The following is a 17,308-nucleotide window of genomic DNA, read 5'->3' on the forward strand; positions in this document are numbered from 1 at the left end:
AATGCCAATGTATAATGGTTGTGAAATGATGCTATACTTTAATTCAGAATATGGAAAAACATAGACTCACGTGATATAAAAATGAGTTGGTGTTTTTATGCAACAACAATACCTTGCTTTATATTTTGTTTGGATTCTATATTATTAGTGAAAAAAATTTTGAGATTCTTTAAATATGTTTTCCACTATACTTTTATTTTTTTTTCAACCACCTCTTTACCTCATATATATAAATGATATTAAAAAAATTACAGCAAAAAGGTTCTCAAATATTTTTCATTCCAAATGCACTAATTAATTTTATTTTACCTAAAGTAAGCACTACTATCAATACCGAGGTAAATACACACACTGAGATGTTTTTATTGCTAAAAGATCGAATAAGTAATGTAATTGTGTCCAATTGAATTCAGTTTTTGGTCAGGGGACAAATTAACCGCAAGGGATAAAGTGTATATATTTGAAATTCTACGAGACAAAATGTTGCTAGGGGCCAAATTCAAGGGAGTAAAGTGTAACTAACCCTGAATTTTAGGGTACTAGTAGTATTTCATAAAGCAATTTCGCAATCTTAACTTAAAGTTGTCCATTAATACTGAATTCTATACTAACGAACGTACTACTTGCAGAAGTCAAACAATTACCAATTGATATGACAACCTGTATTTCAAAAGATTATTTGAAGCTGATGCATCTTTTAAAGAAGTGGGATTAGTGTGTAGAGAGCAGCGTTATCAAGAAAGATTTATTGACTAAATTCTTGATTGTAACTACAACAACTAGTAGCAAAGAAAGAAATTGATGCTCTAAAAGGAAAGGAAAAATTCCGCATTGATTCTCTCTTACAAGGAAGAACAAGGAAGAATCGGAGTAGCACATTTGCAACTCATAATAACAATGTTTAAAGACAGACAAAATCGTGCAAGCAAAAGAGATAGAAACTCCGTAAATCTTCTGTAGTAGGAGACTTCTTCTGCATACGTAGGTTAGCATGTCGTGGAACCTAACCTGGACCTAGGCAGGCAATGCATCCCATAGTCAAATCCATGCTTCCTTTCTCTAGCTCTTTCTTGCTCAGCTAGAAGAAGTTGGCCAGGTCGAGGGAAACCTGTTGGAGTTAACAGGAGGCAGGGTGCGAACATTGATATCAAGGGGAAGCAAGCGGTAATCAATATCAAGCTCTTTAAAAATATTGATCATCTCTTCAATCAAAAGGGCTCTTCTCTGCCATCTTGTTCCCATGTCCTGATAATTCATTCTGTGTCTAATCCATACCGACATCTTCAGCCTGTTCAAGCCTTCCAGGTCCATCAGCACGACTGTTGGAGAGGAGTACCAATGCTCTTTCTTGCTCTCAACATAGCTGCATTCGAAGCCATTGGAGAAAACACACAAACAAATTTGTCACTGATCACTCCATAATGATCTTACAGTCTAGGCTGTTAACATTGAGCCACTGCTCACAGAAATAAATCCCATCCATGTTACCTGATTATTCTTTGCTTCATAATGGCAATCTTCTCTGCTGGAGTTGCAATATGGACAACAAAATCAACTGAATCGCCCATGTCAGGGCTGCGATAATAGTTATGGATGGGTTTGGTTGCAAGAGTGCTGTTTGGGTACAGTATCTTCTGGTTGTCAAATCTCAGGAAGACTGTATTTAAAATGTTCATTTCTTCAACAACCATCTGAAATTATTAAGGAAGGCGCTGCTGGTTAAAGACTTGAATGCCTAAACATAAAATAAAATAAAATAAAAAAACAGAAACCTACAAGGGGATGCAAGCAAAAAAAGAAGGCAGTAATTGATTTCGTTCATCTGTTACCTGGACTCCATCTATCTCGCATCTATCACCAACGTCAAATGGATGCATCACAAATAAGAAAATGATGGCTTCGAATATTGTCTTGCATGTGTTTCCAAATATGAAGGCCACGACAACGATCTGAGAGCTTACGAAGAGCAAAAGCTTGCTTGTTGCAATTCCCAGTATTACGAGGCAGATAATCACGATGATGATACCAACTATTACGTTCACCATCTGATGAAGTTTATTAACAGCTGTTTTTGTATCATTCAGTGTCAATGCAAGTGCTTTCCGTTCTCTAAAAGCATTGACCTGCATGGAAGAGGCATAAAAGACTTAAATGTATTCCTTCTCAGTGTCAGCTAGACATCACAAGTTTGTACCATTTTTGGCCCTGCAAGGCATCAAATGATTAAGCATACCACCCAGTTCCTCAGGGACGCCCTGCTGATTTTTTCACTTTCAGGTGATCCTTCCACAATATTCATGATCTTCAAAGCCTCCTCCTCTCGCAAGAAATGCATCATGTCTTCTAGGTAGATGAATCTGCAATTAGTACGGAATTTTAATTAGCCATGATTCCATATATAAGTGCTAAGGCTAACTGAAGTCAGATAGTGAGTGAAGTGAATCAGATGAACCATCAAAAGGGTTATTGTCAAGAGAAAAACACAAGATTATAAGGAGTCATCGCATGGTTCTATTAAATGGTTCAACATCCAAGACCATCTCTCTGATAAAAAATTGTGCATGTCTCATACCTGATATCTCCATTTGAGACAAATTTCAAAATTCACATTCCATAAAGGATCAGAGGGAAAATCTACTACTAACTTCAACTATAAAATGAGCTGGTCTACTACCAAATTGTCTTCAAAATTTGCATTAAGATCAAGAGCCAATGTATGCGGAGATTACCAACTAACACCTTCTACGTACAACTTCTCTTGAACAAAACCATAGGATTATTATAACTGCCACCCGAACTTGTCTAGGCTCGAGTAATACTAGTATTCTCTGCTTTGCAGGATTAAATCTCCGAATCCCTTATTAAGAAATATATCAACATCAGACACCATCAACTTAATTTGAATCTACAAGACATGGATCGTTATGAAGCCTAATTTCCAATTCCTATACAAGAGAACAGAATTACATTACATTAGCTTTACTATATTTGTGCAAACAACTCAGGAAAATTGATTACATTAGTTTCAAGTGCTTTGGCTAAAAAGGAAACAAGTATAATAAGGTCAAGACATGAAACATGGAAGGTGATCTTTGATTCGACGCAACTGGATAAGAGGCATTTTAGCTTCTAAAAGTCCGACAGAGTGCATGAAACGAAGATTGAAAAGATAAGGTAAAAGGTGGACTGATGTGAGCTTACTTAGCCCTGGGTTTTGCTACATTTCTGAATATCTTCCTTGCTGCAACTTTGGCCTCACACTCACTTCTAATCTGTGTGGCAGATTCGTCATGGTGAGAGCTGCCCATAATTTGTTCGTCCAGCGTAGACAGGACCCCATGTCTAACCATATTCATCAACCTCTTCATATTCCAAGCAGATATATTCTTGGGGTTCAGCCTGTGCAAGTCATCAATTGTTATACCAGGGTCATCATGATGCTTGGCCATTGGGCTGGAGATCTTGACACTAAGTGTTCTTGAAGGCCTTGGGGGTAGTCCTGCTGTTCCCATCAACTTTCCACTCAACTTTCCACTCTTAGCAGAGTGGAAAGCAGGTGGTCTAAGATCAGGCGGCAGAGTGGCACCTGCATTCTGAAGTTTCCAAACCTCATCCATCGTCCTATCCTCTTCCTCCTGAATAGCCTTTATCTCAATGAGAGGTGGCCCAGACAGCATCTCAATAACGTACTGATTGAACAGTGATTCTTGAATTCGATCGAAGAACGTGCTAACATGAAATGAAGAGGCAAGGACTTTGACCATCAGTGTCTTGACCAGCCATAGAATTGTTGCCAGCAGCATGCACACCATTAGCTTATTAACGAACCGTAGGAAGCTGTTACTTCCCTCAACCTTCTTGTCAAACAGGCACTGCCAGGAAATTAGAACCAAACCCAACCAAATGCAATTCTGAACAGGCTTTCTTATGCCATACACGAAATACAGAACCCTTTTGCGCAGAAGAAAATTCCTCTCGATGAGCAGCACCACTATTCTAATTCCCCAACCAGAGACTAACCTACCGCATATCAGAACAAGAACCAAGACCTCCCACTTCCACAACTGGAGTCCTCTCAGCTTCATTTTCTTCCACTTGGGAATGGCTAGAGTACAGGCCAAAGCGGACACAATTAGGAAAAGGCTAATCCATTGCAGCAGGGTGAGGGCATTAAGGTTGGCCTTCCTGTATTCCTCGGGAAGATCTTCGTCAAACAGCGGATCATCCTCTTCGTCATCCGGTGGCGCAGGCTGCTTCCCTAACATCCCCGAAGCCCTCCCTAACATCCCGGAAACCCTAATAGGGCCGGATGGCTTCCCAATCATCCCTGACCTTCTCTCGGGCCTCTCAGGGGACGGGTCTATTAACCTAGACTTAGTTTTCATCCTCCCTAACACACCGGTTCTCCTCTGTATTGACGTGCACCTCAGCACCTGAACATCATCAACGCCATTATGACCATCATTGCTGTTATTGGCATCCGTGTTCGATCTCCTATGAAACTCTTGCAGGGGATGCACCTTCTCATTATTTTCCTCCTCCTCCAACTCCTCGTCATGATCATCATCATCTGAGGATGACTCAATCTCCTTGCTAAATTGACGTCGTCTCTCATCGGGTGCGATATCAATCACTTTATGCGTAGGAGTACTACGATTCGACATTGCTGCAGGAGCCTGCTGGTAGGAAACTTTTAGCTCATAATCATCATTGTGATCAGCATTGCGGGTTTGGTAATCTCCGCTCAAAGGGGGAAAATTTGGAGGGTTGGGGTTCCTACGATTATCGTTGATGCTGGTGCAGCTGCTACGGCCATCTTGCTGATCTCGATGAAGCTCATCCACCTCCAGGTCCACATCCAATGACAACTCTGCACCGGCAGCTCTTTGTTTATTCAAAAACTGCCCAATTAGCTTTGACAGCGGATCCTGGACGACGACGTCCATATCATTGGCATTGGTAGGATGGTGGCGGTAATCGAGTCCTCCGGGGGAAGCCGAGTCGTTGTCTTTCCAGAATTCGATGCTGGGCTCCCTCCAAACCTGGTTGTTGGTGCCACCATGTCCAGCGTCGCGGGCATGATCAGGGCCGCCATCTATCTTGACAATGACTTCGCGGCGGTGGTCGTCGGTGGGGGAGGAGGGCGATGCCATTGTTGTTGGATGAGAATGATGATGATGATGATGATGATCAGAGAGAATGGGCTGTTTCTCGTGGTCAGGGGGTTCTGTGTTCTCAATGGAAATCTTTCTACCATTGGATTTGAAGGACCTGTTGAAAGAAGAAGAAGAGAAGCGATCCATATTCATCGATCGATGGTGTGGCTAAATTAAGGAGTTTCCAAATACTGCTAGCGTAATATCACCGATTCAGTTGTGGGATTTGGAATTTGTTATGACGAGGAAACAGAATAATTTTGAACAGCTTCTGCTCCCAATTTTGGTGATGGGGTTGTGCTGCATGGCTTCATTTGCATTGCAGGGGGAAAGTTTTACATTATAAGATAATATGTTTACGTACGTGGGGAAAGAATGAATATGGCAAATAACTAAATAATAGTACGTACTACTAGCTTCTTCTTTTTTTTTTTTGGCATGTACTATATATTATTGATTTTAGGAACCAAAGAAATTTTTTTTTAAAAAAAAAAGCATAAAAGGTTTCAAGAACTCCTAACAGAAGAGGGATTAGCCTTAGGAAGGAAAAAAAAGGAAAAAACTCTACGACAGGTGGCCGGCATGACGGCAAGTGAGGAGTACCAGCGAGGCCGACGAAGTTGTGGAACGTAATTTAGGCCTTGTTTGGCAGACAAGTTTTTTGCCAAGTTTGTCTGCTACAAGTTTTTTAAAAACTTTAGTTACAGTAATCTCAAAAAACCTTTTAAAGTTTTTAAACTATACACTTCAAAATATTAAAAAAAAAAACACATTTTAAAAATTTTTTTAAAAATTTTTACAGTAAGTTACAGTAAAATTTTAAACAAATACTCAAAAAACTCACTTGCCAAACGGTGAATAGGTTGAGGTAAGATTTTCTATATTTAATGGATTGGACTGGACATGTTGAAAGCCATATCGTACCATTTGTGTCTTTTTGGTCAAGGTGAGAAATGTGAGGATGCCGCCACATTAACGCCAGCGTGCTGCTGCCACAACTCTTTCCTAAAAAGCACCGCAAAAACTTCGTTATTGTCCCACTGATTTAATTTGATAGAGCATGTCATTAGCCTCCATTTGCAAAGAAACATTCTGACATTTAGTTGATGAGTAGCATAGCATAATTGAGTTACTATAAGTTAATGAGTAAATTTTATATACACTGACACTGACACTGACACAGTATATATACTATCACAGTTGGATGCATGATACATATGCAAAATTTGGATTTTAAATTCAAATTTGAATTACGTGTCATGCATCCAACAGTGAAAGTGTATACACTGTCAGTGTATAGAAGATTAATCCTGAGTTAATATGCCCAATGCCCCCCAAACCCAAAAAAAAAAAAAAGAAAAAGGGAAGAAGAGAGGCTGGCTTGATGCCTCATAAAAAAACTGTTTGTCGAAAATAAACTACTATCCTTCCCTAAATACAAATATCAGTTATATCACAACCTTTCAGAATAATTTTTTCTTACACTGACACAACCTTCCAGAAATAATCATTCTTACATTGATAGTGTACACATTTTTATTTTTAACGTTAGATGAATAACAACTATACAAAATTTAATTTAAATTTAACTTTTACATATATATTATAGATTCAAAGGTGATAAAACATACACTATTAGTATATATAAAATTTATTCTTAATTTTCAAACTGCTTTGTTTTGATTTCCCAGTAAGAATTCTTTTGGCAAAAATATTTGTTCTTTGTTACAACCAAGACTTAAGAGTCAAGCATCTAGAGCACTTGAAAAACATAGTAGGATTGGCCCCCCAACATTTGTCAGAGAAAGGTCTGCCTTTGTTGTGAGACACGACCCCTCAGACGTTAGCACGACGCTTGTTAGTAGTAACACAAATATAAAGCAGAAGCCAGGTACCCTCTGAACAAAATCGCCATTCTTATACTGCGTTTTTTTTTTCAATAACTTTACATGTGCACAGAGATCTGATGAGGAGCATTTAGGAAACTAGAATCAGAATGATCAATGTGGGTTTTCAAAGTATGGAATAGCCTTTTAGATGTTTTTTTCTTTTTTTGATCCTCGCTTTCTGACTCTTGAGAAGTTAGAACGCTGATGAAGTTCGGTGTTGATGGTGAGCCAACCGACAACTTACCCAAGAAAACAAAAAAGAGAAATACAGAAAAAAAAAATGTTGCACAAAAGAAGCTAAAACATCATCTAGCGCCTCTTAAAGTCGAAAATTAAAGAGAGCATAAACGAAAACATTTGACTGCGAGAAGAAGAAGGCAGACAGATGCTGTACAGTATCAACTACAAGGGAGGGAAATTGAAATGAGTGAAATGGAACTGTATCTTCATCTAGTGATGTCCGCGTCTAAGGGCTGAAAAGAATCCTCCTGATTTCTCTTTCCGGCGCTCCTCTCCTTCATCACCAACCTGCTCCACATATATTCATATCATGGAGAGAACTGGGTTGAAAGATAAAACTTGTAAACTTCTTCTTGCTACAAAGGGGAAGCACTTGGTATTTAGGGGCATACACAGGAACCTTACAAACAAAATTACTCTATTACCTCCTTAGCTATTTGCTGCAAGATGTCAATGATTTCAGAAAAGTCAGGTCTCAAAGTTGAGTCTTGCTGCCAGCATCTCTCGAGTAGCTCAGCAAGTTTTGGATGAGTGTGTTTTGGGATGGTTGGTCGCAGACCCTAAAAGAAAGTAAAACCGGAGAGCATCTTAGATAAACAAATCTGTAAATAAATCAAATCAGCCATGCTAAGCAAAAACATTAACTCGTTCCTGGAGAATGTTACTTCATTGAATGAATAAACTATTACCTTTTGCACCACTCCAATTGCTGCTTGTAAGGGTGTTAAATACTCGTATGGAAGCTGGCAAGAGATGTGCACACATAAATCAATAAATGCTGACTAACATTTCTGTCCTGATTATTACTATTGCAACAAAAAACCCGCACCTTTCCAGTCAGCAACTCCCACACAACAATCCCAAAACTAAATACATCAGCCTTGTGATCATAAGGCTTGTGCTCTATAACCTTCAAAGAGAAACAAAAATATCTATAAGCAGATGCAAGTAGGAAATGTAGAAATGACAAAAACTCACAGAATATCATACCATCAATTACAAGTCAGAACCATGCCATGACTAATCAAAATTCCAGCATAATAAAGCATAGAGACAGCAACAAACCTCTCCCAACAGTCAACTAGCACCCAAATTTGAAAACCTTTGCAGCTTTTATGCAGTCATCCAATCCAAGAAAGTCATACTACCTTTTGCTACTTTCACGAAATTCCACGGAACAAAAATGCCCAGACGTCTAAGACAATCCCTTCAATTCCTTCCTCCCCCTCAAGAAAATTCATTAAAAAACAAAACCCGCAACAAGGTACATCGAAACAAAATTGAAGAATTACATAAAAAGAAATTGTAAAAGCTGCCGTGGAGAATATGTTTGTAAGAGGTAGATTTAGGGATCTGAAATGACAATTTCAAGAAATTCTTTATAATACCGTAAAGACAAAATTAAAGAGTACAACGTATACAAATTGAAGTAAACATTTAACACATGAGCCTCACCACCTTCCATGAGAAAACAAACACAAAAAGCATGCAACATATGCAAAACCATAAAATAATACTGATAATTAGGCCTTTAACTTAATCCAGTAAAGAATACCTCAGGAGCCATCCATCTGTATGTCCCCGTTTCAGCTGTCATGACTCCAGTCTGTGCTTTTACTCTGGCCACTCCAAAATCAGCTACCTTCACAACCTATAGAACCAAAATATGTAAAATGAGAAGAAACCTTCCAGCCAGTCTATGGATAGGTAAAATGTCTAGACATCTCTTCCAAGCCTAGTCAACCAAAAACTTTCTTGTTTTTCCTCCAAATGAAGAGCCAAGAAAAAGGACTAGGAATTTTTTATTGGAAACATGGATGGAAAAGATATTCACCATCGCCAAAACCTCTTCAAATTCAAGTCTTTACATTATTCATTTCAAAGCAAAGTCATCACTTGAGCCATTCAGATCTACCTACCCAACCAAACTAATCTCTTAATGTATCGAATTAGCATACAGACCATTATCTAGTTATGCCATCAATCTATCACTATAAAGACAGGCTAATAACTGCTGAAGAATAGGATGCTGATCAAGATTACAATAAATGCTTCAACAGTTGTTTAACTTGTAGAATTGATTTCCATAATTGGTTAATAGAAACAAGAACAAGCAACCACTAAAATGATTCTTTTACAAACAAAATATAAAGGGAAAAAAATAAACTAGTAGAAATCTAAATGAGTAATGACAAACTTGGGGGAAAAAGCCTCGAGAATATTGAAGCACGTCTTACTTCATTTTCATCCATCAAAAGATTGGCAGCCTTCAGGTCTCTGTGTATTATATTATTCTGGTGAAGATAGTTCATTCCCTTTGATACATCAACAGCAACTTTGAGTACAGACGGAAGCTTAAAAGCACCCTTTTGTTTGTGTAAATAATCATACACACTTCCTCCAGACATGAATTCTGTGGAAACAAAACCCAAAAAAAAAAAAAGAAAAATCAAGCATGCTTAAAACAGCAACAGTTGAAGATACATGGTAGTGGCATCAAAGGGATTAAAAAAGAGGAATCTCAAGGTATTTGGAGCAAATGCTGTCTCAATTTCCTCTTCTTGGCCCCCTCCCCCTTATTATATCATCTCTATTAATATTATCAGGAGATGTTCTAGTCATTAAGAAGAACCTGTCACAATGCACAAATTTGGAGGTCTGGTACATGCCCCTATAAACTGTACAACATTTTTGTGCCGAACTTTCCTGCAAGTACCAATTACTAGTCAATGAAAGCACAGAAATGATCAAGAATTAGAAAGTCAGAGATTTACCTCCAAGATGTATGATTAATGGTGAATCAAATTAAATTAAAAACTGATAGTGATGTAAACGATAGCATTTGTAGTGCAAAGAGAAAGAACTGAATCTGTTGATCTTATGGTAATACATGAGCTATTGGTGGTACTTGGTCGCAACAAAGTAAACACTGCTAATCTTGACATTATCCCCATATATCCAAGACTACATCACAATACAGTATCTAAATTCTGCAGCACTGAAAGACATGCAAGCAAGAACATGTTTGTGTATATCTATAAGCTTGAGCAGATGATATGTGAAGCTAGACAGGAGAACCAGGGTCGATAACTAGAAAGGCACCATTGTTGATCGCTGATCTGACCCCTAAAGCTGAGTCTTGGCTCAAGCTCTGGGGTCAAACCATAAGCCTCAAGGATTCATTCATCAAAACAATAACCTAGCTCTTCTCCATCATACAACGGAGGGAGACTCGTGTGCTTGGTAGGTGAGTGCCAGTATTTCAACAGATGAATACTCAGAACCAAATTTTAGCACATTATAATTGTTAATTTCTGTCCTATAGTAAGAATTTTCCTGACAGATGTCTTTTTTTGTTGCATATGGTAAAGGGACATAAAACAGCATGATCAATCTAAAATTCATACACGAAATTCTAAATCTCCAAGCTACAAATCATGCTATAATAAAGAACATCTTTGGATTTTAAATCCATTTACAGATGAAAGCGGGGGCAACCAAGTAAACATTATCAAGTACAAAATCCAAAGTTATAATTATCTACTAATTCCAAGATTTAACACAACAGTTCCACATAGAAGAAGGTCAAAAAAAAAGTACTACCCATGAGCAATGTTAGGCTAAAATTTTTCATTATACAAACCTCATAATGTAAACTTCTTGAGCAAATTCCTTTTGCAACTCTGAATTCAAACGCTCAGCCTTGAGAATTTTGATAGCTACTTCCTGACTACAATATATGCCTTTGTATCTAAAACATCAATTCTTTGGTTAGTTGAGAGAACAGATGAAAAACATGAATTGGCCACTACAGGACAGACTTACAAATCACCATATGATCCTGATGCAACTTTGTGCTCAAATTTCAGATGTTGAGGATCAATTTCCCAAACATCAAAACCGTCATTAGGTATAGTCAAATGGTCAGGTTCACATTTGATTACTGTTTGATCAGACCCGCCAAGAGGAGATAAAAATTGCTGATTTGGCCAAGATTTTTCCTACATGGCGATCAAAATGATTTTGTTTCAGCTTAATTAGCCATAGACACTAGGCATATACTGAAACACAAATATAAATGGCAGAAATAGCATTAACTTAAAAAAAAACCGTTAATTTGTAAAAAGTACAAAAATAGTAATAACCCACTATGCAGTATAAGGGGAGCCAAATAATGTAGACAAGGCATAAAATATTAGATGGAGTTAATATTTGCTAAGAAAACATGAAGTTTGAGCATGAATCAGGTACATGTTAGAGAAGTACCTTGATCTTTACAACTTCCTCCTGCAATGCATTTCTGAGCTGCTCAACTTCCTAAACAGCTTTAAAAATGTCATTTAAAAGCTTTCCTTGTATTTTGAATAAAACAAAAAGTCAATAAAATGTCCTCAAGTTACCCATGGGCTTGTTATCAATTGAAGTTAGAGTGATAAACCTTAGACAAGCTTCACAAACTATATTAGAAACCATGTTGCTGTTTTTTTTCGTTTTAACCCTCCCACCCCTCCTGACACCCTTCCTACCCCCAACTGCCAGGCATAGAAGTCTAACCCTGTAACCCGGCAGCAAGGAGGACACTAAGAGCCCTCCCCTAGCCACTGGTTAACAAAGCTGGTGCTTGAGAATTATATAATAGAAAATTATAAAGTTGCAGACAAAATTTGAAACAACAATTTAACTATAGGGTCCAATTGAAATGTGGCTGGAAAAGTCAGTTAAAAAGCTATAGTAGTTAGACTCTAACCAAATAAAGATTTGGGTGTGGTTAAAACCTCCAAATAATTCACACAATAGACTGAACTGGTCTTTCAGTCGTAATCAAGCCGTCATTGGGATATAATTGGACAAAAAACAGGATTAAATACCTCATATGGCCAACCATCAACAACGAAGACATCAAGGGAGTAGCCATCCATGGTGGAAAAGGCATGTGCTTCCTGGATATTCAGGCCAAGTTCAGCAAGTAACGAAGTCAACTGCAGAAGATGCGTCAAAATATTCATCTAAGTCATTGAACCAAGAGGAAACAGAAAAGTAGTATAACATAGCCCAAACTTCTAGACAGGCTAGATTAAGTGATTGAGTTTGTATTAAAAAGCCTGAATCCATAAAATCTTAAGTGATTAAGTACTACGACATAAAATCTTAAAATGTCAAATTCAATCCATGTGGACAATAAAAAAGAGGACAGGGAGGAGAAATGAACAACAAAACCACATATAATGCATCAAGATGCTCATAATTATACAAGCAAAACCGAGACTAAATTTTTCAGCATCACATGAACCAACACCAAACCTTGTCTGACAATTTTTAAGATATTTAAGCCAGAAATGTTTAACAAATAACTCTTTACTCATTCAAAACAAACCAACTGAAGATACTTGACCACAAGGTTTGAGTTTTAGATGGACTTTGCTCATTGCATATGTACCACAACAAGAATAGGTGTAGTAACATCTTGACCTTGTCAATGTATGGCCATATCTAAATGTTCATATTGTATCGCTAAGGCATTAGTTGCTCGTCATAATAACCTGGCTTCTGACTGACAATGTAGTTGTCTGACAGAGTGATCTAGTTGTATGAATAAGTTCTGACAATTAATGTTATAAAGGTCCAAGAAGTAAACATGTCAACTACCTGACTAAGAAGTTTTGGCTTGTCGTCAGTTGAGAAGGTAATCTCATGCATGGGCCTACATAATCATCAATAGCATGAAGATGTAAGGCTTAATCATTACAAAGACACTCAATCCATCTTTGATGAAATAACAGAATGACTATACCTTGAACTTTGCTAAGTTTCTGTTTGAAGCAGCATCAACCAACACATAATTACACTGAACAGATCATAAGTATTACTACTACTATCAACTTAAATGACATAGAGTTTGAGCTAAAAACTGACATTCTTCATATGGTTCCAAGTCAACAAGATCAGACATGAATAATTCAGAGTAATCATGCCACTTGGTGAAAAAAAAAAATTGCTGACACAGACAAAATGAGATGAGAATATCCAGAGACCCTAAGGACATGCATGATCTTCGAGATACCGATGCTTAAAGCAGATAAGGTGTTAATTGATGAAGCCAATAGATTAACAGATCCCATTATTACTTACCAAGAAACCTTTGGGACGTGGTGTAGGTATTAATTGATGACGCCAATAGAATAACAGATCCCAATATTACTTACCGAGAAGCCTTTTGGACGGGGTGTACTGTAATATCAGCATCTTCATCTGGACTTTTACTTGCTTCAAGTGCAAGTGCTTCAAGATTTGGGGAAGAACCAAAAGCAGGTGGTGGATGGATGCTGAAAAATGGGAAAAGGTGGTAGACTTTTCAGCTTCCAAATCAGAAGTGCACATAAAAACAACATTGTCCTCAAGAACAAAAAAGAACTAAAGGGCATCACATAGTCTCCATTTCTTGAACTGTCATATTGCAATACATATATAGGTCAGCTGAATAAAATTCGTGGATTCTCAGTCAGGATCTTACCTCCGAGCAACTTCTTTTCTCGGAGAGCTTGGATCAGAAGAATCAAATGAATTCCCATCAGATACAGGAGGAACCTGCTCAACGAGAAATTTAGTTTGATTAAAACGTAGAAAGAGTTATGCACTGGGTTCAGAAAACAAAGCCCAAATGAAGAAGAGATAGCAACTAACCATACTGGATAATAAACAATTATCTAATTTCTAATGAAAATAAGTTTCTTACATAAACAAATATAGCTATTGTACCAATAAATCAGGGAAAAAAATATGAGACGTAAAAGCACGCATTAAAAAACTTGGAGATCGGATTTTAAACACTAATGCAAGGGTGCCAATGGAGTCGGGACGCGTTAAGATGAAATCATCATGTAACATGAGATGAGTTCACAAAATTTTAGGCGAGGCTTTCTTGTTTTTGATGGCCAACATGTCAATACATATTACTGAGTGAAAAATTGTATTGTGAACATAGATCAAATTTGAATATCTACAGGGATAAGATCAGCGATTAGTTCCCCATAAAATATCCCTGTCATGCAAACACAGGATCCATGCTGGTGGCTTGAATTATTTACAGAAGTTGTACAGTTTAGAAACATAGTGTTCATTTTTGTCAAATATATGCAACAAATAACAAAGTCAATGGTACTTGAAAAAAAATATACTATCATTTAGCAACTAAACCTTATTTCTCATGTCAACAATAAAGTTGTCATCAACTATAACTCATTTGACACGGATTTTTTTTTCTGCAGGGAATGAAATCGGCATAAAAGATATGCATATACCTTCAGCATGCAATTCAAGAAAAGTATGTTTAGGATGTCAAAAGTTAATCAGTTAATAGCGGAAGTATCGACCCGCCACCAGAAAATGAGTAGGAAGGAAGAACCGAGCATCACAAAGAATGCATTTGTCTCGAAGAGGCGTACAACGTAAGCTGCATTACCTGCACCAGGCGCACCTCAAAAGCAGGCCTATTAACAGGATCATGAGCCAGATGCAGCAAGCGCTTATGGGTGAGAACATCTTCCGCTCTTTCCACATTTACATCCAAAGCATACCTTCATTGTAGAAACAACACATCCTAACAAATTTGAGGCTGTAAACAGCGGAAGAGGGAAGGGAGAGAAAAGCATTGATTTAAAAATTAAAAATAAAAAATAAAAAATGCAAGAGGCCACCATCACCCTCAAGTCAAGACAAATAAAACAGAAAATTGTTGATAAATTTGTTCTCTCTCTCTCTCTCTTTTTTTTTTGTTATTAGAAAAAGAAAGGTACTAACGGAATCAAAATAATTGCAACAAAATTCGAAAGGGATTGTTAAAAATCCGCAAGAGAGAATGATAGCAGGTAGCAACAAACAAGAATGCAAAGTCATGACTCAACTGGTTCATGCATTCATGAAAAAAACTGAACATGGCATGCAAAATTAAGACGGCATATAGGAGTAGGTGTGTGGCATTTTGCGATGCGGAGGGAGGAGAGAAAGGAGGAGGAATTAGGGGAAGAGGAGTGGAGTACCGGGCGGGGAGACGATTGAAGTGCGACCAAAGTTGATGATCGAAACCAGGGGTTAGGGCCTCCGGGTGGCGAGACTCCCTGAGCCGCCGAAGCACCTCATTGTAGACCTCCGCCTTCTTCCTCTGTTGCCTATTACTATTATTATTGATATTGATATTGGAATCGTCCGCCACTCTACTACTGCAACTCTCGTTATCTTCCATCACCATTTACAAAAATTATCAAGATGACAAAATCCAAAAAAAAAAAACTAAAAAAAAAATGTGAAAGATGCGACAACTCTCCTCAAAGATAAAGAGGACACATAAAAACTAAGCTAAATCTGCAGCCCTGATTACGCCTTGCCTTGGCCTGCCCTGCTCTTCCCACCTCATAACAACAGCAACATGATTCTGCTACAGCGAACGGGTTGTAGTATGGTTTCTGGGTAATGGAGTAGACAGGTATACTTTAAAAAAAAAAAAAAAAAGAATTCCTACTTCTTAGGAGGAGGAGGGAGTGGGGGAGGAGAGATCAGAAAAGCAGAAAAAGGAAGGGGGATTGGGGGGTGTTTTGTGAGGTGGTGGCGGTAATGGACAAGGTGGGCCTCCAGTAACGGGTGGGAGTGGAGCGTAAGGAAGCAAGCAAAAGGCAAAGGCAAAGGCAAAGGCAAAGGCAAAAAGGGAAGGGAAGAAGAAGCTTTGATTTAACGGCGGCAGTGCGCTATCTCGCGTGGATTTTATTAATAAATAATTAATAATTTAGTACTAACGTCCCTCCGCCTCCTCCTTTCACGAAGCACAAGAAGGCAAATGGCGTTGGCATTGCCTACGGACTCCGTAATAGATATATGATTTGTACTAGGGAGAAAAAAAAATATATATATATATTATTGTATGTCTAATAAGTGTTTATAGGGTACTCGTTAAAATATATTTTAAATATTATATTTTTAAAAATATGAGTTTAATTAGAAAAAATAAATAAATTCAAAGGAGAGTATATAAAATTAAATAAAAAAAGTATATAAATGTCTGAGAGGATAATAATTGTTAGTATATATATATATATATATATATATATATATACGGTAAATTAGATGAATGTTAAGTGTGTTAGAGCACCTGTTAGAAAAACTTAAAAATGTAATATAATGTTATAAATTTTATTTAACTTGACTCAATCCACCCTCTATATTTGGATTACACATTATTTACACCTTATTTATACATATTGATTTACTTGTATTATCGATATATTTTCAAAAAAATGTTAAAATAGTTTTTTCAAAATATTATTTCAAATAATCTTTGAGCCAATACACTCGTAATTGTGGTAGTACTCCAGATTAGATTATTATAAGGCAATGTGGTAATATGAGTAACGGTTGGTCCAGCGGATACCCGTGGAGCACTCGTTAAGATATATTTCAAGTATTATATTTTTGTAAATATAAAATTAGTCAGAGAAAGTAAATAAATACAAAAAAGAATGAGCAAAATTAAATAAGAAAAGAATATAAATATAAAAGAAGATAATAGTTGTTAATATATATAAATATACATGGTAGGATACGTGAAATAACTGAGCTATGACTGTGAATGGGTTACCTTACATAACTGCGTGCTGCTTCCCATTATTACCTTCTTTCACAGTCTCTCTTGCAACCGCTATTACGTGCCTTGTTATCAAACAAGAATGCTACTCAATTCTGCACGCATTTTATCCCCCAAAACAAATTAGTAAAATTTTGTTACTCATTCTACCAAGAACCTTCTTGCATCAACCCTGAAGTTTAATTTATTTATTTTGTTTTATTTCTCTTTGCCAAAAAAAAGGAAAAAATTTAACCATCTAGTAATAAGACACGTAATTGTAGGGGAACAAAGCCCATAACTACCTTTACGATTTATCTAACGGGTACCTGTAGGACACTCGTTAAAATATATTTCAGGTATTATGTTTTTAAAAATATAAAATTAATTATAAAATATAAATAAATATAAGG

The 17,308-nt window shown here is 37.2% G+C and overlaps 2 protein-coding genes across 3 annotated transcripts; both read right to left on the reverse strand.

The window, feature by feature from the left end:
- Nucleotides 1-1,074: 1,074 nt before the first annotated feature.
- On the reverse strand, nucleotides 1,075-5,153 carry LOC113782582 (mechanosensitive ion channel protein 6-like). The gene is made up of 5 exons (XM_027328463.1): nucleotides 3,202-5,153; nucleotides 2,234-2,357; nucleotides 1,830-2,123; nucleotides 1,489-1,691; nucleotides 1,075-1,363 (listed from the first exon to the last, which is right to left on the reverse strand). Exons 1-5 carry the CDS (start codon nucleotides 5,151-5,153, stop codon nucleotides 1,075-1,077), a joined length of 2,862 nt encoding a protein of 953 aa, XP_027184264.1.
- Nucleotides 5,154-7,055: 1,902 nt separating this feature from the next.
- Nucleotides 7,056-15,969, reverse strand: LOC113783690 (serine/threonine-protein kinase STY46). 2 transcript variants are annotated; one of them, XM_027329896.1, is made up of 16 exons: nucleotides 15,322-15,969; nucleotides 14,745-14,859; nucleotides 13,797-13,870; nucleotides 13,489-13,608; nucleotides 12,932-12,986; nucleotides 12,154-12,225; nucleotides 11,552-11,602; nucleotides 11,111-11,286; nucleotides 10,929-11,036; nucleotides 9,918-9,991; nucleotides 9,523-9,698; nucleotides 8,841-8,936; nucleotides 8,115-8,195; nucleotides 7,975-8,028; nucleotides 7,711-7,845; nucleotides 7,056-7,573 (listed from the first exon to the last, which is right to left on the reverse strand). In XM_027329896.1, exons 1-16 carry the CDS (start codon nucleotides 15,528-15,530, stop codon nucleotides 7,496-7,498), a joined length of 1,674 nt encoding a protein of 557 aa, XP_027185697.1. In that variant the 5' UTR covers nucleotides 15,531-15,969; the 3' UTR covers nucleotides 7,056-7,495. The 2 variants fall into 2 exon arrangements, with proteins under 2 accessions (XP_027185697.1, XP_027185696.1); XM_027329895.1 differs by having other exon boundaries at nucleotides 12,154-12,264.
- Between the last annotated feature and the right edge of the window lie 1,339 nt (nucleotides 15,970-17,308).

The sequence above is a fragment of the Coffea eugenioides genome, chromosome 9, assembly GCF_003713205.1.
Source record: "Coffea eugenioides isolate CCC68of chromosome 9, Ceug_1.0, whole genome shotgun sequence".
NCBI lineage: Eukaryota > Viridiplantae > Streptophyta > Magnoliopsida > Gentianales > Rubiaceae > Coffea > Coffea eugenioides.